At 42.2% G+C, this 22,731-nt stretch overlaps 1 protein-coding gene across 1 annotated transcript in view; it reads left to right on the forward strand.

Moving 5' to 3' along the window:
* The window catches only part of ACTR2 (actin related protein 2), a 123,098-nt gene that overhangs the window by 34,240 nt on the left and 66,127 nt on the right, over window positions 1-22,731 (forward strand). The window contains exon 2 of the mRNA XM_073628209.1: window positions 8,668-8,778. Within this exon, the coding sequence (XP_073484310.1) occupies window positions 8,668-8,778 (111 nt within the window). The remainder of the gene's footprint in view (window positions 1-8,667; window positions 8,779-22,731) is intronic.

Below are 22,731 nucleotides of genomic sequence, written 5' to 3' on the forward strand. Positions count from 1 at the left end.
ATTCAGATATTGCCGGTTTCAGCCGGCGAATCTCTACACCATAGGAATGATCATAGCGGCCGTTCCGCCGCTTGATCGTTCCTATGGGAGGCGAGAGGGGACGTGTGTCCCCTCCCGCCGCCCTCCGGTGCTTGCTCCGACTCACCGTTACCATCGGTGAGGCGGAGAGCGGATCCGCCGGTGCTGGATGTAGATCATAGAGATTTCTGGCGGACCAGATGGTCACCGGAGTCTCTATGATCATCGGAGGCCGGGCGCGATGTTATGACGTCACGCCCGGCCTCTCCATTCAAAAAAACGGCGCCGCTTCGGCTGGGAAGCGGTGATCGTTTTATTTTTTATTTCAGGCTTCCCAGCCCAGTGGTGAGATATGGGGTCTTATTGATCCTATATCTCACTATTAAGAGGACCTGTCATGTTATATTCCTATTACAAGGGATGTTTACATTCCTTGTAATAGGAATAAAAGTGATCAAAAATGTTTTTTTTTTCAAAAAAGTGTCAAAATAAAAAAAAAAATATAATTATCAATAAAAACAGAAAAAAAAATGTTTAAAGCGCCGCTGTCCCCGTGTGCTCGCACGCAGAAGCGAATGCATACGTAAGTCCCGCCCACATATGAAAACGGTGTTCATACCATACATGTGAGGTATCGCTGCAAACGTTGAAGCGAGAGCAATCATTTTGTTACTAGACCTCCTAAGTACCTCAAAACATGTAACCAGTAAAAAAACTTCAAGCGCCGCCTATGGGGATTTTTAAGCACCGAACATTGGCGCCATTCTACGAGCGTGTGCAATTTTGAAGCGTGACATGTTAGGTATCTATTTACTCGGTGTAACTTCATCTTTCACAATATGCAAAAACATTGGGCTAACTTTACTGTTTTTTTTTTTTTTTTTTTTTTTTTAACACAAAACTGTTTTTTTCCCAAAAAAACATGCGTTCGAAAAATTCCTGCGCAAATACCGTGTGAGATAAAAAGTTGTAACAACCGCCATTGTATTCTCTAGGGTCTTTGCTAAAAAAAACATATATAATGTTTGGGGGTTCTATGTAAATTTCTAGCCAAAAAAATGATGATTTTTACATGTAGGAGAGAAATGTCAGAATTGGCCTGGTAAGGAAGTGGTTAATGGCTGTGTATTGAGCTATTTTGAGGGGACAGCAAATTTACACTTATACAAGCTGTACACTTTTACTTTGTAGCAAAGTGTCATCTCTTCAGTGTTGTCACATGAAAAGATAGAATAAAATATTTACAAAAATGTGAGGGGTGTACTCGCTTTTGTGTGTGTGTGACCCATCTGTAGACCATAGCTTGAATTTATTCTGTTGTATGGATAGATTAAAACATAACCACCTTTGTTCTAGTCACTGTACTTTCTTTGCAAAGCTTTTCAGTAACTACCTAGTAGTTCTGAGCATATGATAATGTGCCTGTTTCTGCTTTTGTATGCTTTAGCTGTGCATGACTCAATAGGAAGTGAACCCACACATTTCTATATATGGTATATTGGCTTCAACTTGCAGTCGGCCTCTCAGCATGTTATAGGAACAAAAAAACGTACCTATGAGATCTTTCATCAGATGTTTAAAAGCAAGTAACATTGTTTCTTGAAATGTGCTAATCCAGGCCAGAAATTTGCAGGAATTTTAGATCTAGTGATATATTGCTGGAAATAAAGAATATGTATGTTTATGAAATGTTTGTGAGGACGATAACAACTAGAGTTTTAAGATCTCAAATGCAGCTCCCAGATTCTATGAAGGGGCACAAATACCATATTTCTCTGTGTACTTATCTGTATGACAAAGGAGAATATTGTTTAACCACTTCAGCCCCGGAAGATTTGGCTGCTGATTGACCGGGCCATTTTTTGCGATTCGCACTGCCTCAATTTAACTAACAACTGCGCGGTCGTGCGACGCTGTGCCCAAACAAAATTGACGTCCTTTTTTTCCCACAAATAGAGCTTTCTTTTGGTGGTATTTGATAGCCTCTCTGTTTTTTTTATTTTTTGCGCTATAAACAAAAAAGGAGCGACAATTTTGAAAAAGACACAATATTTTGCATTTTTTGCTTTAATATCCCTATTATTATTATTATTATTATTATTATTATTATTATTATATATATTTTTTTTTTTAAATCTAATTTTTTCTCAGTTTAGGCTGATATGTATTCTACATATTTTTGGTAAAAGCGTATATTGATTGGTTTGTGCAAAAGTTTATAGCGTCTACAAAATAGGGGATAGAATTATAGCATTTTTATTTTATTTTTTTTATCGGGACTGCGACTTTATGGTGGACACATCAGACATTTTTGGGACCATTGGCATTTATACAGCGATCAGTGCTATAAAAATGCACTGATTACTGTATAAATGTCACTGGCAGGGAAGGGGTTAACACTAGGGGGCGATCAAAGGGTTAACGGTGTTCCCTAGTGTGTGTTTCTAACTAAAGGGGGAGGGGACTGACTAGAGGAAGTGACGGATCGTGGTTCCTAGCTAATAGGATCTGACAAACTATAAGGCCCCTTTCACATGGAGCGGATCTGTCCAAACGGAATCCGCCTGTTCAGCGGGGAATCTCTCCGCTGATCAAGCGGATGGCAGGTCCTGTCTACTCAGCTATGCAACATGGACAGAGCCTGCTCTCCTCTATGGGTTGGTTGGATGGAAATGGACTGCATGTCCATTTCCATCCGACATACGTCTGTTTTCAGAGAATTTTGTCAGATCGGATGCTAGGCAGGTGTCCGCTGACATCTGCCTCCCCATAGAGGATAATGGTTGGTCCGATCAGGTCTGCCTGGAAAAACGGACAGGTGGACCTGATCGGTCCAATCGTGTGAAAGGGGCCTTATCCATTTAAAGTGTATCTAAACTCAAGAACAAAAATGTAATATATTGCAGCTTACCAGTCCTTAGATCTATTGGCTTCATAACTTTTTTCTTTCTTTTTTCAGGCTTTTATTTATTTTTCAGCTGATTATCCTGCCAGTAACTCACTTCCTGTCCTATGGCGAGAATGTCCACTCACCATTGTGTATCTCTGGAGGAGAAGCTTCGTCACCTTAGGACAAGTAGTGTGTTAGGTTTACAGGACTTTTGGACTACAGAACAGCTCCCCCTCTCCTCTACGTAATATAGGGGTGTAAGGTGTTCTGCAGTGACAGAATGCACAAAGTTATCAGCTTAAAAGATTTTTGGCAGACTCAACAGGTATTGTTTGCACTTATTGAACAAAACCTTTCCAATAATATATTTAACAAAATTTAAGATCAAAAGGGTACAAACAAGAGAAGTTTATTATTGTGTATATACACCAAGGATCTTGGCAAACGTTTTTGCATATTCTTACACTTTTCTGGAGATGCAGATGTAGGCCTTACTTGCACATTTATCAAACCGAGTGGCTGTTGTAGCATCTGCCTTTTATTATCATTGCCTGAGCAATTTCATTTATGTAATGTGAAAAGAAGCTACTCAAATGTCTCCCAAGCCTCATTACAGCTTAAGCCAGCCATACATGGGTCAGATTTTGGATAGTTCAGCAGGGTTCAGGCGAGAATCGATCCATGTATGGGCAGGCTTATTGTACCCAAGTCAATTCTTCGACCGACTTGGGTACAACCAGCCTGTAGTATTTTCTGTGTGCGCTTTATTGGCAGTGGCTATAGCCTCTAGCAGCAGTCATTATGTTCCTGATGGCCAGGATTACCCCGAACACAAAAGTTCTGCGGGATGCATTCACACATCAACAAATTACTGTGTTGATAGGGGAATCGAGCAAGGTAGAAGGAAAGAAAATCGAATCCTCTATGGGCCTCTTAAGTTGTCAAACTATTTTAAAAACCATCACAAGGGATGCTATTTGTATTCAGTGCTGAGTGTCCCTTCCTCTCCCCTTCCGCAGCTGTAATCTTTCAGTGCTCATCAAGAGTGCAGACTATGCCCATCCTTTCTGCCTCCATTCATAGAAGCTGTACTATATCTTCCACCAGTGAAAAGAGCTCTAAGAATGCGGGAGGTGGACCTTTCATTTATCTCCCTGTCCTCCATTCAGAGATTTAATTTTTCTCCTGTCTAGGTAAAGAACGTTCTTTCTTTTTCAGAATACGAGTACATGGGTGTGTTTTGCTGATTGATCACTGTGATAACCAATCGCAGGCTATCCTGGTGATCACATGATCAAAACCTGGTCCTTCCAACTCCTGATCCTTTGTATGAGACCAGGACCTATTGGTGATGGCACACTGTTCATGTTAGGAGTGCACTATGGGGCGCTTCAGAACAGCTGGTACACCTACCCTAAATTTGGCGCCTTGGAGGAAGGTCCCCCTTTGCGATGCTGCGTGTGTGTGATGTAGGTAGCAACAGGTTAAAGCTGTAAGAGCTTGCTGTACACACGAAGCTTTTCACACAAGCATTTAAAAAACTTATATTAAGTTTTTTTTATTTTGTAGTGTGTTCTGATGCTATGTACCCCAAAGGTGTGGGCATGGATGAGCACTGAACAGATCCATTAGACCTGCACATAGCTACTCTGTGGTTTTTACAAGTTCCTGAATGTTGGTCATAATGGAAGAACATTGAGTACCTTTATGAGTACATTAAGGCTCTGTTTCCACTAGTGCGACTTTTCATGCGACTTGGGACTGAAAAGTCGCATGACAAATTGTTTCCCATGATTTCCAATGAGTACCGTTCATATCTGTGCGACTTCAAGTCGCAGCGACTTCAAAGTAGTCCCTGCACTACTTTGGTCCCACTTTGATGCGACTTGAGGTCCATAGATACAGGCATTGCTTCAAATCGCGGTAAAAAGTCGCGGTAAAATCGCGGTAAAAAATCGCGGCAAAATTGCGCGACTTTGGGGACGCAATAGTGGAAACATAGCCTAAGACCCCTTTCACACTGGGGTGCTTTGCAGGCGCTACAGTGCTAAAAATAGCGTCTGCAAAGCGCCCTTAAAGAGCAGCACCTGTGTCTCCAATGTGAAAGCCCGAGGGCTTTCACACTGGAGCGGTGCGCTGGCAGGACGTTAAGGCCCCTTTCATACTGGGGTGGTGGGTGCTTTGGCGGTAAAGCGCCGCTATACCATTATTTAGCGGCGCTATTCGGCCACTAGCGGTGCGCTTTTACCCCCCACTAGCGGCCCTGAGAAAGGGTTAAAACCACCCGCAAAGTGCTGCTGCAGCAATTTGCCGGCGGTATACACACCACTCCTTCACTCCAAAGATGCTGCTAGCAGGACTTTTTTTCAGCATCCTGCCAGCGCACTGCTCCAGTGAGAAAGCCCTCGGGCTTTCACATTGGAGACACAGGAGCGGCTCTTTCAGGGCGCTTTGCAGGCGCTATTTTTAGCACTGTAGTGCCTGCAAAGCGCCCCAGTGTGAAAGGGGTTTAATAAAACTCCTGCTTAGCAGCATCTTTGGAGTGGTGAAGGAGCAGTGTGTATACCGCTCCTGCCCATTGAAAACAATTGCCTGTGGCTTTAACCCTTTCTCGGGCGCTAGTGGGGGGTAAAAGCGCCCTGCTAGCGGGCGAATAGCGCCACAAAATTGACAGCAAAGCACCGCTCAAAATAGCGTTGCTTTACCGCTGACGTACCCACCATCCCAGTGTGAAAGGGGCCTTATGGTCATTATTTGTCATGTTATGAATGTTGGGGCCCTTGCACATGGACTGGCTGAGCCTGTTCAGTGTAATTCACAACGTATTTCCTGTGCCTGGGCAGCCCATGTACAGCTTGTCATTGACATGAGTAGCTGTGTATATATTGGGAATTGCTGGTACTATAAATGGGCTCAGCTGGCCTGTGTGCAAGAACTCCTAGAGCAGTGGATGAAGGGGAGTACTATTTTGCAGCCTGTAAGCCAATAAATGGCAGCTTACGTAAATAAAGAATAAAAATGTAAGCACTGCCATAGGTAGAACAACTTTTGGAACAAATCTGTCTGTCTCCTAAGAACTTTGGTGCCTGTGGGAACTGTCGCTCTTAGTCTTGTGGGAGCGATTCCCTGGTGACATAGTTTGTACATGAGGCAGCTAAATGTCCGTCCTCTGGGATAAGAAACCGAAATGAATATTTCCACTCGTCCCACCCATAACCAGCTGTTCATTCCAATGCTTCATAGTGGGATATATATTTGTGCATGCAGCTAGTCTATATTCCAGTTGTAAATGTTTTCTGAGAAGTACAAACCCACTATAATGAGCCTCCATAATACATCAGTCTTTGTTAGCAGTCATCAGTATGCTGTAAATAACCATGTAGTGTAAGCAAAGTGTTGCTGACGGGCTAGCACTTTTCTACATAGCTGCAGATTGGTATTCTTCTTTAATTCTGTGTGTGGTATATAAAAAAAAAAAAAAAAAATCTTGGCCTTTGCCTCTTGGGGTTCCATTTTGGCCCAAGTTTTTATTATTTGGTGTCAATTAGGTTAGATGCAGCAATGTTCCTATACAGTGAGTTGGGTGAGATATTCGTTTCCATGGTAACCTGTACATATTCTGTATTTCATTGAATCATTCTCTGATGCTTGTGATATTGATATGTTTTAAGGTTACAGCCGCAAACATTGATGGTGACACAGAAAAGTTTATTTGCACTTAGTATTGAGCATAGCTTAAAGGAAGATTGTTAAATGAGACTAAAGTTTCGTACACACGATCAGATTGTTGGCCAACAGAGCGCCAGACTTTTGTCAAAAGGGAGTGTGCCAGGATCTTGTCTTGCATACTTACGGTACACACTACTTGGAATTTCAGCTCTTGAGCGCCAACCTTTGGGCACCTTCTGCTAATTTTGTGTTTGAGCATTGATTCCGATCATGCGTGTTTGTACTTTGGACTTTTGTGTGACGGACGTGTGTACAGACGATACGAAAATCTGACAACAGACCGTTGTCTGCCGAAAATTTACTAGCCTGCCATCCAACATTTGTTGGCCGAAATTTGGACAATAGTTGTCTGAAGGAGCGTACCAACGGTTGGATTTTAGGCCTGTCATCACACAATTCCCTGCCAACAATCGGATCGTGTGTACGAGGCTTCAGGCCAGCCATACACAGAGCTAATTTCTTTCCTGCAACCAGTGGTTGCAAGAAAGCAATTCCATTGATTCCAACATCAACACAGTGCTGACAGGGGAATCCCATCTGTTGGGCCATTGTCTTCTCCCGGTGGGAGGGCAGGCGAAGCAGTCCCTTCCAGGAGAAGACAGTGATCATTACTAGCGGCAATTGCAGCCACTAACGATAATCGGAGGATAATCCAGCAGTCCGCTTGTACCCAAGATAATCATTCAACTTGGTACATTCAGCCTGCCCATTAACTAACATTTGAATATCTGTGGGTTCACGCTGATAAATCGTGTATGACTGGCCTAAGTTAGGACCTAGATTATGCAGTTTTTTTTCCTTCCACCCATGAAGAAAATTGCTTGATTTCCCTCCGTCCTGCAGCGCTCTTGTATTCTGCTGGTGAGGAGTGCAGGGAGCCTCTCTGCTGGCAGAACACAATGATTATTGTGCTGGCTATAGCCAGCTGCACTAATCATTGGGGAAAAGCCCAACAGGCTGGTTGCACATGAGTCGATGGATAGATTGACTTGTGCACAACCAAGGTGCCCATACATTGAATCGATATTTGGACGGTCACCACTGAACCAGCCAAATTTTTGAATTCATGTATGGCTGGCTTAAGCCTTCGTGCGTCATACATTGTACAGAGTCTGCAGAGCTCATATCCGCAACATATTCCATCATTCTTGTGCTGTGAATGAAGGTCTTGCAATTAACCTTTTGGTCAATCTAGTTCCAGAACTTATTGGTTACAAATTAGAATAATGGAGCATGCTTACTAATGCCGTGTACACATGAGCGGAATTTTCAGCATCAAAGGTCCGATGGTCTTTTTGATGGAGTTACGACGGACTTTGGAACGACCGGACTTGCCCACACACGACCGTTTGTTTGAATGTAATGACGTACGAAAGGACTAGAATAAGGAATTTCATAGCCATTAGCTGCCCTAGCGTCCTCTCTTTTTTTTTTTTTTTTTTTTTTTTTTTTTTTTTTTTTTTGTCCGTCAGAATAGCATACAGACGAACAGATTTTTCGACCAGACTCGAGTCCGTCTGAAAGATTTGAAACATGTTCCAAAGTCCGTCTGATTTTCGACAGAGAAGGTCAGATGAAGCCCACACACGGTCGGATTGTCCACCGGATTCGTTCCGTTGGACCAGTTCGGTCGAAAAGTCCGGTCGTGTGTACAGGGCATAAGTTGTTGACTAGTTACAGGTTCATTTATTTCAGCTATCGTTTCTACTGCCCTGCACCGCTGTGTAATAATAGCGATGCCAGGCCGAGACATTGTAGGACAATGCTCATGTCCTGTGGGATTTGTATCAAAATCCAAGTCTGCCTACAGAATATGGGACTGCTGGGGGGTATAGTGCTGTTGCCACTTTATTGTAGGCTGTGCCTGCTTGCACTACAGTGATATCAGAAGATGATACAGGGGGTGTGGCTGCTTTTGCCATTTTGTAATAGAATTAGGTTTCTAGATTTAGGCTTCAAGTAAATAGTCAACACCTTGTCAGAATTTGCTGGTTTTGTATTTAATGTTTTGTCTGTTTTTTTGTCTTCAGTTTGTGAAATGTGGCTATGCTGGATCCAATTTCCCAGAACACATCTTCCCAGCCCTGGTCGGACGGCCTGTCATTCGCTCCACAGCGAAAGTGGGAAACATCGAAATCAAGGTAAGTGTTAATTGAACAACTCCATTTGTAGTTGCGATCCCTTAATGAAGCTGCATTCAAAAAAAAAAAAATTGGGTTATTCTAAAACAAAATGTGCCAGTCTGGTTAACAATCTAATTTTGCACATTAGAACAGCGTTTCCTCACAACAGATCACCCACCGAAATAGAACTGTCCATTACGGTATTAGACTTTTGCCCAACATAGAGGTTGTGTAGCATTCCCTGTCCTGAGTATGGGCCAGCTGGATGGGGTGTATTGCTCTGTCACCTGAAATTAAACATTGACATTTACCGATCTTATGTCTACAATATCATGTTTATGGTTGCTTGCAGACAATGCAAGTGAACTGCTTTGGGAGAGGGATTGGAAAACTGTTTAGACTGGATAGAATATCTGTTTCAAATCACTATTGTGCTGTTGTATAAATATGTGGTTCACAGCAATGGCAGCACCCTCCTTCCTCCCCTCTTAATTGACATAAATAATTATGTTTTCCTTGTCAAAAGAAGTTTATTGAGTATACAATATTATAAAGATGCATAAAGTAAGTTTACAAGGATCTATAAAGTAAGCTCAAATAATTATGTTTTCAACTGAGTGACATTTTGAGTTGCTCTGCATAGTCTTTAGTCTATAGGCAGTTTGATTTTGCCTGAATTTCTAAGTTAGCTGTTTAGGCTATAGGGCACCCTTATTCTTTCACAGCTGATTTACTCTGCGTCACTAGATCAGTCATTGGCACAACAGAGCTCACCTGGTGAATTCTTCAAAACCTGACCTACTGGTGTGATACTTAGTCCTCATTCACACTGAACCGATTTGTCATGTAATTTGACAGGTCAAGGTCAAATCGCAGCCTATTGCCGGCAAAAGCACCGTTCCAATCGGTGTGGCTCTGACTTTGTGGTGCCTCACCAATTTAGCAAAAGTAGTTCCTGCACTACTTTTGCCAATTTCGGGTGCCACTTCAATAGACATCCTGTGCATGAAGCCGCACAGATGTCTTTCAAGCCGCACCCAAACTCACATGGATATGGTGCTTTGAAAGCGTGTGGCTTCAGATGAAGTTGTGCGATTTCAAAGCCGTGTTCAGTGTGAATGAGGGCTTAATGTGATTTTGTAATGAATCATGTTTTATTTTTTTTAAATAACAAACCTGTCATACTTGCCAGCTCTGTGCAATAGTTTTTTACAGAGCAGCCCTGATCCTCATCTTCTTGCATTGTTCGCTCCTCTCCCCCACCGAGGCTCCCATAGCAAGCTGCTTGCTAAGGGTGCTCTCCTGCGTGCTCGCTCCCAACCTAGCTCTGTGTCCATTGACAGGCATAGTGCAGCTCTCCTCCACTCCCTCCTCACTGGCTGTGATTGACAGCAGCGGGCACCAATGGCTCCCACTGCTGTCTGAGGCAATGAAGAGGGAGCGAGCCTCTGCTTTTGTGCACAGCGCTGAATCGAGATCATGCTCACGTAAGAATAAGGGGAGGCTGAGGGAGGAGCTGCATACAGAAGGTTTTTACCTTAATGCATTAAAGCCTATCTCCGAGCAAAAAAGTTTTCCCATGCAGTGGGGCTGTACCTGCACTGCACGAGTCATCTGCTAATTTTTGGCTAGGGGTTTGGAAATTGGAGATATACCTAAACCTCTGATCCTCCCCACACAAGACCAGTCCCTGTGCCTACTCCACGGTCTACAGGTCTTGTGCAATGGACTATTCCTGATGTCATGCTTATAGACCTGCTATGGATATGAGGAGATTAGGAACAGGCAAATGCTGGATCATGTGGGGAGCGCCATTTGCAGGTGTAGCAGAGGATTGCGTGAGTAGAAGCTTTCTCCAGTCCCCTAGACGAAAATGAGCAGTTGACCCATGCAGTGCGGGCTCAGCCCCACGACATGGGAGGACTTTTTTTTTTTTTTCTTGTGTCTGTAGTTGGGCTTTAAGATTAGAAAAAAAAAAAATTCTGCCCTCATAGCCACTTTAATGGCCGGAGTTCAGGCCCTTTTCTGATGCGCTTTTGATGCGCTCCTATAGACTTACAATGGAAGGTGCCTTTTTTGGTGCGCTTTTGAAAAACTGCGCCAAAGATGCAGCATGCAGGAATTTTCAAAGCGTAGCACGCTTGCAGTGTAAACAGTCACATAGAATTTAATGGGGAATCATTTCCATGCGCTTTTGTCACCCTGGAAAAGTGCAGCAAAGGTCACCAGTGTGAAAGGGGTCTTAAGAGAGGGTCCTTTCACGTGTGGCAGACTCAAGCTGCGATCTGCTTGCTCACTAGGGGATCTGTACGCCGAGAAGGCTCATGACGGGTCCGCTTATGCAGAGTGGACATGGACACAGCCCACTCTCCTCTCCGGGCAGTGAGATGTAAACGGACCGCCTGTATGTTTACACCCGACTGCCATCTGATCCAATCCGCTAGACGGAATAGGAACTGATCCCCATCTGTCTATTTTTAGTGGATTGGATGTTGGCATGCAGCATGGTTATCTTCAACATCCAAGAGCCTAATGTTGAAGGAAGGAGGGGGCTTTGTTAGAGAATTGACTCCACTGAAGTAGTCAAATTTGCTAGCAAGTTCAGATACATGAAAAGTCCATAAAAAAAAAAAAAAAAATTACTCACACAACCCAACTTATTCATAGAAAGGAAAAATGCTGCAAGTAATAATTTTAAATACCTGATATGGCTGGTGACGGTCTCTATAAATATGTTTTGTATAGGTGGTGTCACCAGTGACAGGATTTACCCTTTTGTTCTTATGCCTTACTGAACAGGCCAATGCAGGGGAGGATCATGAAGCTACAATTGAAATGACCTCTTCTCATTATCTAAAACAAATACAATAAATATTAACTAACAGGCTTCCAGCACCCACTGCTTTAATATACTGCTTTAGGCCCCAAATGCGGCATGCCTTCAGGTCCATTGAGTCTGAGTCTCTTCTGAGATTCACCCGAGTTCCTTTTGGAAGGTCTTGTGACCTTTTCCCAAGCTTCTTTTGCATACCTATTGATTTGAATAAGGAGAAATGGAGTTCTGATAAAAACAAATGCCTGTGTACACAGGCCCTGTATACTTCTCTATATCCATGATCGGTACCATCAATGCACACTAATCCACTCTCCTCGTCTCATCTAGCTGATGAGATCAATAGACCATTCATAGACAGAGAACCCTGCACACTAATCACTCCACCTTTTATTGGTCATTGCTCCTGGCAAACCTGTAAGTCTTTTTATACATGTTCTGTTAGACTGTTTCTTCAACTTTTTTAGTTTATCATATTTTTATAATTTTACTTCTCTTTTTTTCTTTTATTAAAACCTTCAAGTAGAATAAGAAAAAGATGGTAAGCAGCTGAGTCTGAATGCTTGATGAAGTTTGTGCATTTTTCTTAGTAATGCATATTTTGTCTAATTAACCATATCTGAAAATTTGTTTGCACATTTAAGTGAGATTCTACTTGTCTCTGCACGTTTTTGTTTTTCTCGATTTGCAGCATGTCAATTACTCACACAACCCAACTTTGTGAAACTGTGTTAGGTCAGTTATACAATATCGGATAGCAATATGTCCTGTCTGAGCTCTGCTAACAATTATCGCATGGTGTGGGAATGAACAAGTAATCTAGAAAGAGCAGTTTGGAAAATATTTGCATGTGGTAAGTAAGGATGCGCGGAACACCATCCCCCAAACCCCCCCGGTTCGTTTCGCACCAAAACATGCGAACAGGCAAAAAACTCGGACGAACACCATTAAAGTCTAAGGGACACGAACGTGAAAAATCAAAAGGGCTCATTTTAAAGGCTTATATGCAAGATATTGCCATAAAAAGTGTTTGGGGACCTAGGCCCTGCCCCAGTGGACATGTATTGATGCAATTTTTTTTTTTTAAACAGCCATTTTTTTCAGAAGCAGTATTTTTTTGTTTTTGTTTTTTGAAACAATAAAATGAAATATTTCTTTAAATATCGTGCCTGGGGGGTGTCTATAGTGTGTCTGTAAAGTGGCACATTTTTCCCGTGTTTAGAACAGTACCACAGCAAAATGTCTTTTCTAAAGCAAAATTGTCATTTAAAACTGATCGCGGCTGTAATGAATTACCGGGTCTTGGCAATATGGATTAAACTGGAGGTCGACCAATATGGGTTTTTCTCTGACCGATGGCGATATTTAGAAATCGCGGTGGCCGATTTATATGATGCCGATTTTTTTGGGGCCGATATATTAGGCCGATTTTTTTATTTCTTTTTTTTTTTTTTTTTTCTCCCTTCATTTCATAAAATCTAACAGTTAGACCCCTTTCACACTGGGGCGTTTTTCAGGTGCTTTTGGGCTAAAAATAGCGCCTGTAAAGTGCCTGTAAAACCGGCTCCCCTGCAGTCTCAGTGTGATATCCCGAGTGCTTTCACACTGAGGTGATGCAATGGCAGGATGTTAAAAAAAAGTCCTGCAAGCAGCAACTTTGGAGCGGTGTATACCGCCACTCCTGCCCATTGAAATGAATGCGCACCGCTGCCGAAGCGCCTGCAAAGCGTTTTGGCAGCAGCGCCCCGCTAGCAGCCGAATAGCGCCGCTAAAACTAACAGCGTTTTACCGTCAATGCCTGCCCGCTCCAGTGTGAAAGCAGCCTTAAGTAATAAGTGATACAGAAAATTTTTTACATTTAAACATTTATTAAACAAAACAAACCTCCAATTAGTTCACTTGTATGTATAATTTCGATTAAAAAAAAAAAACAAAAAAAAACTATATCCTAAATATTAAATACACAAAAACAGGTAATCAAAACTTTTGGATGAAAAAAAATGGGCTAACTTTACTCCTTCTTTTTTTTTTTTTTTTTTTTTTTTTTTATTTCATTAGTGTATTTTTTTTTTTTTAAATTGCGTTTAAAAGACCGCTGCGCAAATACCGTGTGACATAAAATATTGCAACAACCGCTATTTTATTCCCTAGGGTCTGTGCTAAAAAAAAATATATATAATGTTTGGGGGTTCTAAGTGATTTTCTAGCAGAAAATACAGGATTTTTACTTGTAAGCAACAAGTGTCAGAAAAGATTTAGTCTTTTAAATGGTTAAACTGAGAACTTCTACACATGGAGTTCAGCTCATTGATAAAAGAACCTGAAGAGATACAATGTTTCTTCTTATCGGACTTGGCAGGCTGTCCAGGGAGGAGAGAATCTTCTCCACAGATAACTTCAGGAAACTTGCATTGACTTCTATTACACTTCCTGGTTCTCCTCCCGTGGGAGTAGGCGTGTTTCTAGCCTCTCCCAGACTCCGCACAGTCTCCTGGGAGCTAGTCTCAGGCTTCCCAGGATGCCACTGAGCATGTGCGGGAACGAGCGGTGAATGCTGGGAGCACAGCATTCACCGCATCCAGGAAATAAATGCTTGTGGGCTTCAAATGCCCACAATGAAGATGGAAACCGCCTGCAGTGAATAATATAAGTTATTCTTTCCGACGAAATCTGACATAGGCGGACATATTACACACAATATGTGAGTATGTAATGCTGAGAAGAAAAGTTTGTGAATGAACTAAAAAAAAAAACGATAGATAGGTGGACCCCCGCTTTAAGGAAAAAAAAGCCAAATATCGGCCGATATATCGGTCGACCTCTAGATGAAACTACATAAAAAAAGGGCATGGGTTCCCCCCGGCCTATTAGCAGGCCCTTTGGGTCTGGTATGAATATTAAGGGGAACCCCAAACCAAATAAAAAAAAAAAATTGCGTGGCGGTCCCCCCAAAATTCATACCAGGCCCTTTAGGTCTGGTATGGATATTAAGGGGAACCCTGCGCCAATTAAAAAAAAAAATGGCTTAGGGGTCCCCCCCCAAAATCCATACCAGACCCTTATCCGAGTACGCAACCTGGCAGGCCGCAGGAAAAGAGGGGGGACGAGAGAGTGCCCCCCCCCTCCTGAACCATACCAGGCCACATACCCTCAACATGGGGAGCGTGCTTTGGGATCTGACCCCAAAGTACCTTGTCCCTATGTTGATGGGGACAAGGGCCTCATCCCCACAACCCTTTCCCGGGTGACCCCGCCCCTCTGATGGCACAGGGATGACCCCGTGGCGTCAGAGGAAGGCGGGGTCACCTATTTACGTCACTGGGTGGTCCCACCCTCAGCTATATAACAGCTGTCATCAAGAAGAAGCGACACTCGGCGGAAGCCTCCCGTGGAGGCGGAACTGTTGCGGCTTTTTCTTTTCTTTATTTTCTTTTTTCTTTTTCGGTCCCTCGGGCGGCGTGGATTTACATCACTGTATTTTTTTATTTTTTATTAAAGGTGTCTCTTGTCTTTTTTACCATTCTTGATACTTTTTTTTTTTTTTGTGAATTGGTAGGGGTACAATGTACCCTGTTACCAATTCACATGGGGGGGGGGCGGGATCTGGGGGTCCCTTTGTTAAAGGGGGCTTCCAGATTCCGGTAAGCCCCTTGCCCTCAGATCTCCACATCTACCGGGCAAGGGTTGGGGGGATGAGGCCCTTGTCCACATCAACATGGGGACAAGGTGCTTTAGGGGCTACTCCAAAGCACCCTCCCCATGTGGCCTGGTACGGTTCACCCCCCCCCCCTTTCTGCGGCCACCCCCTCTCAGTAATAATTCATACCAGACCCAAAGGGCCTAGTAATAGACTGGAAGGGGACCTATGCCGTTTTTTTCAATGAGTTTTATCTATATTGCCAAGACCCGACATTTTATTACAGACGCTATCAGTTTTAAACAACTTTTTTCCTTTAGAAATGTAATTTTGCTGTGGTACTGTTCTAAACACGGGAAAACTGCTCCACTTTTCAGGCATACTATAGACACCCCCCAGGCACGATATTTAAAAGAATATTAAATTTTTATTGTTTCACGTTTAAGCGTTATTAAAATCACTGCTCCCGCAAAAACAGCCATTTTTAAAACTTTTTTTGCATTGATCCATGTCCCCTGGGGCAGGACCCGGGTCCCCAAACACTTTTTATGACAATAACTTGCATATAAGACTTTAAAATGAGGACTTTTGGTTTTTCATTTTTGGTGTCCCATAGACTTTAACGGTGTTCCGTGGCTTTCGAATTTGCCGCGCACACCACATAATGTTCGTTGTTCGCCGAACATCCAAAGATCGTGCCGAACCATTCGCCCATCCCTAGTAACAAGCACTAACTATGCCTATAGGGGGCTCTCAGAAAAAAATAGGCCTGTGTGTGTGCATCATAATATATCATTATAATGTACTTCCAGGGGCATTGACCATACCCGGAAGCTGGAAATCACTGAAGGAGACACTGCTTCTCCACTTCCGTGGAAAATGAAAACATTCCATGAATGGCACCCGTGCTGAGCAGCCGACCTCCTGTGCTCAGAATGCAGCAGGGCTGTCGCTAGGCACAGAACTTGGAAGCCAGTGGAAATCACTGGAATAGCGGTGTCTATTTGGCTCCGGGTTCCTCAACCAGGGTTCTGTGGAACTCCCAGGGTTCCTCCAGAGATTGCTTGGGGGGGGGGGGGTCCTTGAGCAATAATTTCTGCTTCTCAGATGAGCAAAAACAGACATCAATGATCTTTTTAGCTATCTGCAAGAAGGGATTCTTCCCAATAACCTTCATGCTATTGTACTGTGAGCTGTAAATATGCAATTATTAGCTGGGATTCCCTGAACCCAAATAGTTATGTCAAGGGTTCCTCCATGGTAAAGAGGATGAGACAGGATGATTTGAGTGATTCCAGCTTTCAAGGGCATTGGTATGATATATACAGAATTACATTGGTCCATGCTGGATCAATTTAACTATGTATAAAATTTAGAAAAATGGTGAAAAAAACTGTGCTAGCAACCAAAAAGTCAAATAATGTGAAAAGCAGCAATCCCCACAAAAACATCAATTGTAAAAGGCATAAAAAGAAAATAAGGGGTAGCGCTAATACTGATATGACATAATAAATAATTTACAATGAAGAAAAATTCATATAGTGATCATAAATGAAAATAGTCAATGTGCAAAAGCATTTAGGTGATGATAAAAAAACCATTAAATAAACCATCCATAAAGTGTCTTAAAAAGTCCAAATCACCAACAAAGTACAAAAGTCCAAGTGATGATAATAAAATTCTGTGACAACAAGGGAAGGTCCACCACCAGGAATGGAAGGGGTTACTCCTTACCAGAAGGCCATGACCCCCCACCACAGAGGATCACAGCAAGCAAAAGCCTTTAAAAGCCAAGAAATGGAAACTGCCAACGGTGTCCACCAGGGGTCATCTCATCATCAGCAACTCCACCAGCCCAGGGCGTAGATACCATAAAATATAGAAGGGGCTCACATAGTGTAAAACCGATTTAATTTATTAAAAAGTAAGTAAAATACAAATGCACACTTACAAAATGTAAATGGATAGACAGCCTTAAGTCCGGCTCCGTGGCCACCGGAGCTCGGACAAACCCGTCCTACTGGAATGCAACTCGCTTTGGGGTGACGTCAGTGCGTCGTCTGGCTCCGCCCTACGCGTTTCGTGACATCACGTCTTCCAGGGGCACAGGCGGCGCGCTGCGTCACCCTCCTTAAGTAGTGCCAGACCGGACCAAGCCTCGCTGTGGATCGCTACACACGATGGACCGCCCGGACCGCCGCGCACACTTCCGGCGTCCGGATGCGCTCCACAGCGCAAGCAATCAGCAGAGGCCAAATAGCCCAGGCAGCACATACCCACCGATACATGATCATAAAAAATCCTGTACATAAAATAACTAAATCCAACATAATATTTTGTGCAAATAAACACAGTATCCAATATATGTATATAATTAGACATAAATAGGCAGAGCCAAAAAGACCACCCCTCCCGTTCCTGTCGCCAATAGATCCCCAATCAAAAGCAAGCGCTCCGGACTGGATGATTGGATCGATCAGGGCCAGGGACTCCAAGTAGATGAATGGGGACTAGGGCAAAGGGGGTCCTCAAACGGACCACCGTCCAATAGCTCTAAAAATATTACAAAGTTCAAAAAATTCTTTAAAAATAAAAACATTTCTCTCTGCCTTAAACAACGGGATTGTTGAAACCGAAAATGGAGTGTTGTGTTAGTTGTAGTCACCAACTCACTTTATTTCATAGGTAGCGCCATCTGGTGGATGTATCAAAAAAGGCTACAAATACCTATATTCCCATAGGAATGCCCATATACATCCACCAGGTGTAAAACTCCACCAAATGGATGTTTTAAAGTTCCAAAAAAATTATAAAAAAGATGTGTCTTTTAAAATTAAGAGTTATACTTAACTCAAACCAATCAAAAATTGTGTAATGTACAAATAGCTAATCGGGATTACCAATAGCAAAAACATAAAGTATAACAAAAAATAATAGGTATATGGTCTACAATATAGCCCTATGAGTGCAGACGTCAAAATGCGTTAGGAGTTGTTGATAAACGCATTGACGTCTGTATCAACATTTAACCCAAAGGGGGTGTAAGTACGAAGTCTATAAATCCAAGACATTTCGCATTTGGAGATTTCCCTTACAAGGGAGCTCCCCCTCCAATGTGGTCTGTACTTGTCAATCCCAACATACAGAGTATTGGAGGGGTCCCTACCATGCACCTCATCGAAATGTCTGGACACCGGATGTTTGTCAAAACCCCTGCGGATATTGTTAATATGCTCGGACAATCTTACTTTGAGGGCCCTCTTGGTCCTGCCCACATATTGCAATCCGCAGGGGCATTGAATAAGGTAAATGACCCCTTCAGACGTACAGGTTATAAAAGGTTTAACCTGATAAGCCCGTGAGGTACTGGTAGACGTAAATTGGCATATTTTTCTACCTCTATTGCTATTAAGGGAACAGACTTGACAGTTTCTACATTTGTAATACCCAGTTAAATCATGAAAAAAGGATCTATTGGTAATGGGTGGATCTTGCACTGTTGGGGCAATTTTATTTCCCAGTGTAGACGCACCCTTAAATATGATACGTGGGTTTCTAGGTAGAATCGGACTCAAGACTGGATCCGTAGTTAAAATATGCCAGTGTCTCTTTATTAGATCTTTAATCTTTAATCCCTGTTATTAAACACGGGTCAACGACGGGAGATTGAGGGTGACTTTAATTTATCTTTTATCACCACTTTCTCCACTCAATATCGCCAGATTAAAGATCTAATAAAGAGACACTGGCATATTTTAACTACGGATCCAGTCTTGAGTCCGATTCTACCTAGAAACCCACGTATCATATTTAAGGGTGCGTCTATTACCAATAGATCCTTTTTTCATGATTTAACTGGGTATTACAAATGTAGAAACTGTCAAGTCTGTTCCCTTAATAGCAATAGAGGTAGAAAAATATGCCAATTTACGTCTACCAGTACCTCACGGGCTTATCAGGTTAAACCTTTTATAACCTGTACGTCTGAAGGGGTCATTTACCTTATTCAATGCCCCTGCGGATTGCAATATGTGGGCAGGACCAAGAGGGCCCTCAAAGTAAGATTGTCCGAGCATATTAACAATATCCGCAGGGGTTTTGACAAACATCCGGTGTCCAGACATTTCGATGAGGTGCATGGTAGGGACCCCTCCAATACTCTGTATGTTGGGATTGACAAGTACAGACCACATTGGAGGGGGAGCTCCCTTGTAAGGGAAATCTCCAAATGCGAAATGTCTTGGATTTATAGACTTCGTACTTACACCCCCTTTGGGTTAAATGTTGATACAGACGTCAATGCGTTTATCAACAACTCCTAACGCATTTTGACGTCTGCACTCATAGGGCTATATTGTAGACCATATACCTATTAATTTTTTGTTATACTTTATGTTTTTGCTATTGGTAATCCCGATTAGCTATTTGTACATTACACAATTTTTGATTGGTTTGAGTTAAGTATAACTCTTAATTTTAAAAGACACATCTTTTTTATAATTTTTTTTGGAACTTTAAAACATCCATTTGGTGGAGTTTTACACCTGGTGGATGTATATGGGCATTCCTATGGGAATATAGGTATTTGTAGCCTTTTTTGATATATCCACCAGATGGCGCTACCTATGAAGTAAAGTGAGTTGGTGACTACAACTAACACAACACTCCATTTTCGGTTTCAACAATCCCGTTGTTTAAGGCAGAGAGAAATGTTTTTATTTTTAAAGAATTTTTTGAACTTTGTAATATTTTTAGAGCTATTGGACGGTGGTCCGTTTGAGGACCCCCTTTGCCCTAGTCCCCATTCATCTACTTGGAGTCCCTGGCCCTGATCGATCCAATCATCCAGTCCGGAGCGCTTGCTTTTGATTGGGGATCTATTGGCGACAGGAACGGGAGGGGTGGTCTTTTTGGCTCTGCCTATTTATGTCTAATTATATACATATATTGGATACTGTGTTTATTTGCACAAAATATTATGTTGGATTTAGTTATTTTATGTACAGGATTTTTTATGATCATGTATCGGTGGGTATGTGCTGCCTGGGCTATTTGGCCTCTGCTGATGGCTTGCGCTGTGGAGCGCATCCGGACGCCGGAAGTTTGCGCGGCGGTCTGGGCGGTCCATCGTGTGTAGCGATCCACAGCGAGGCTTGGTCCGGTCTGGCACTACTTAAGGAGGGTGACGCAGCGCGCCGCCTGTGCCCCTGGAAGACGTGATGATGTCACGAAACGCGTAGGGCGGAGCCAGACGACGCGCTGACGTCACCCCAAAGCGAGTTGCATTCCAGTAGGACGGGTTTGTCCGAGCTCCGGTGGCCACGGAGCCGGACTTAAGGCTGTCTATCCATTTACATTTTGTAAGTGTGCATTTGTATTTTACTTACTTTTTAATAAATTAAATCGGTTTTACACTATGTGAGCCCCTTCTATATTTTATGGTATCTACGCCCTGGGCTGGTGGAGTTGCTGATGATGAGATGACCCCTGGTGGACACCGTTGGCAGTTTCCATTTCTTGGCTTTTAAAGGCTTTTGCTTGCTGTGATCCTCTGTGGTGGGGGGTCATGGCCTTCTGGTAAGGAGTAACCCCTTCCATTCCTGGTGGTGGACCTTCCCTTGTTGTCACAGAATTTTATTATCATCACTTGGACTTTTTTTGTACTTTGTTGGTGATTTGGACTTTTTAAGACACTTTATGGATGGTTTATTTAATGGTTTTTTTATCATCACCTAAATGCTTTTGCACATTGACTATTTTCATTTATGATCACTATATGAATTTTTCTTCATTGTAAATTATTTATTATGTCATATCAGTATTAGCGCTACCCCTTATTTTCTTTTTATGTATAAAATTTCCATACCTGGAATTCTTCCTTAAGTGGGGTTTTATTCTAGCAGTTAGAACTTTGAATTTTGTAAGGTAAAATTTGACTAATTACTAACCTGTGTGGAGGTCTTGCACTAGGGTTGCACTGATGCCGTGTTTTTATCGGTGAGTATGAGTACAGATACTTTCGTCATATATTCGCAGATATCAAGTACTGATACCTTTTTAGTGCGATTTGAGCCCATACAAAATTAATGGGCTCGAATCACATGAGTGATGTGAATGTGGTGCGATTCCTTTCCGAGACTCATGTGGTTTCCTGCACCGCTCCTGTGTGAACCGAGGCTGAAATTGCTAAGACAAGCCTGGGTTAACACAGGATTGGTGAAGGAAACCAAATGCTAATCAGACAGGAATCGTACAACATTCCTGTTCTAATCACATGCGCTTCTTTGCAGTGTTTTTTTGAGACCATTAATTTTGTATGGGCTCAGATCGCATCAAAAAGGTATCGGAGCATTTTTGTGAGTACTCGTGAAAATACTCGCTATCGGCAAATATATCTATATCGGTATTGGTGCAACTCTGTTTTGCACGTTGCCTTTTTTTGCAAATTTATGCTATTGGTAAATTTTGTGTTTTTTTTTTTTTTTTTTTTTTTAAATGTTATCTTTAAAGTTATCCTATAAATGACCCCCTCCCTTCCCAACAAAGTTCCTGTACTCCCTCCTCCCAGATCCACACAGTGTGGCCAATCGAACTGTACAACAGTTACCAGAAACTCCTAATTTCTGCACAAGTTTAGACAAAACCTATTCATCTTTCTGGAAGTGCCATCTGTCATTGGTTTTCATAATGGAGGGTCTGTCCAAAGGGTGCATGGAGAATATATGAAATGAGGAAAATGGTTTGGAAAGTGCAGAGAATGGTGTTTGTTTTCCTCCATGTATGAGGATTCTACCTGTGTAATGGAAAGTTTGCCTTACCTTGAAAAGAACACATTTTTCCTGCATTCCAGGCTAGCAACTTCTTGTTGCTACTTTTTTACAGCACCAGGTTTGACTAGTTCTGGAATGTAAACAGGAATTCTTTTATTTATTTATTTTTTTGTCAGTAAGTAAGCTTACGCTTAAATAGCATGTCCAGTGGACAAGTTGTCTGAATCTACTTTTGTATTAGTCCCTTTTTTTTAATAAATATAGATTTGTCAGGCCAGAGAATTGGGTGGTGACGTTTATTTGTTTTGAAAATGCAAGCTCTGGCACTGTTATCCTTAAGCCTAGTACACACGATCAGAAAATGAATACTGCAGAAATACCGTTTTTGAAACGATCATGTGATAATCTGATTATTCATACAGGGCTTTCGTCCTAAAGGACAAACCCAACATATTATTATTATTATTATTATTATTTATTTTTTTTTTTTTCACATACAAAACCCGATCATACGATTTTTGTTGGATCAGTACAGTTTTTGTCCAAAAATACAATACATGACATCCCTTCCGAATTTTTATTCTGTCGTATGAGAATTTTTGTAACTTTAGTAACCTCTTCATTTTTAATATGAGACTAGCATGCCAAAAAAGGACGATCAATTCGTCTGATCTCTTTGTGTATACTAGGTTTAATTTTTCACTGCTTTGATGATCACAGATTTGGGATAA

This window comes from Aquarana catesbeiana, linkage group LG04 (genome assembly GCF_042186555.1).
Source record: "Aquarana catesbeiana isolate 2022-GZ linkage group LG04, ASM4218655v1, whole genome shotgun sequence".
NCBI lineage: Eukaryota > Metazoa > Chordata > Amphibia > Anura > Ranidae > Aquarana > Aquarana catesbeiana.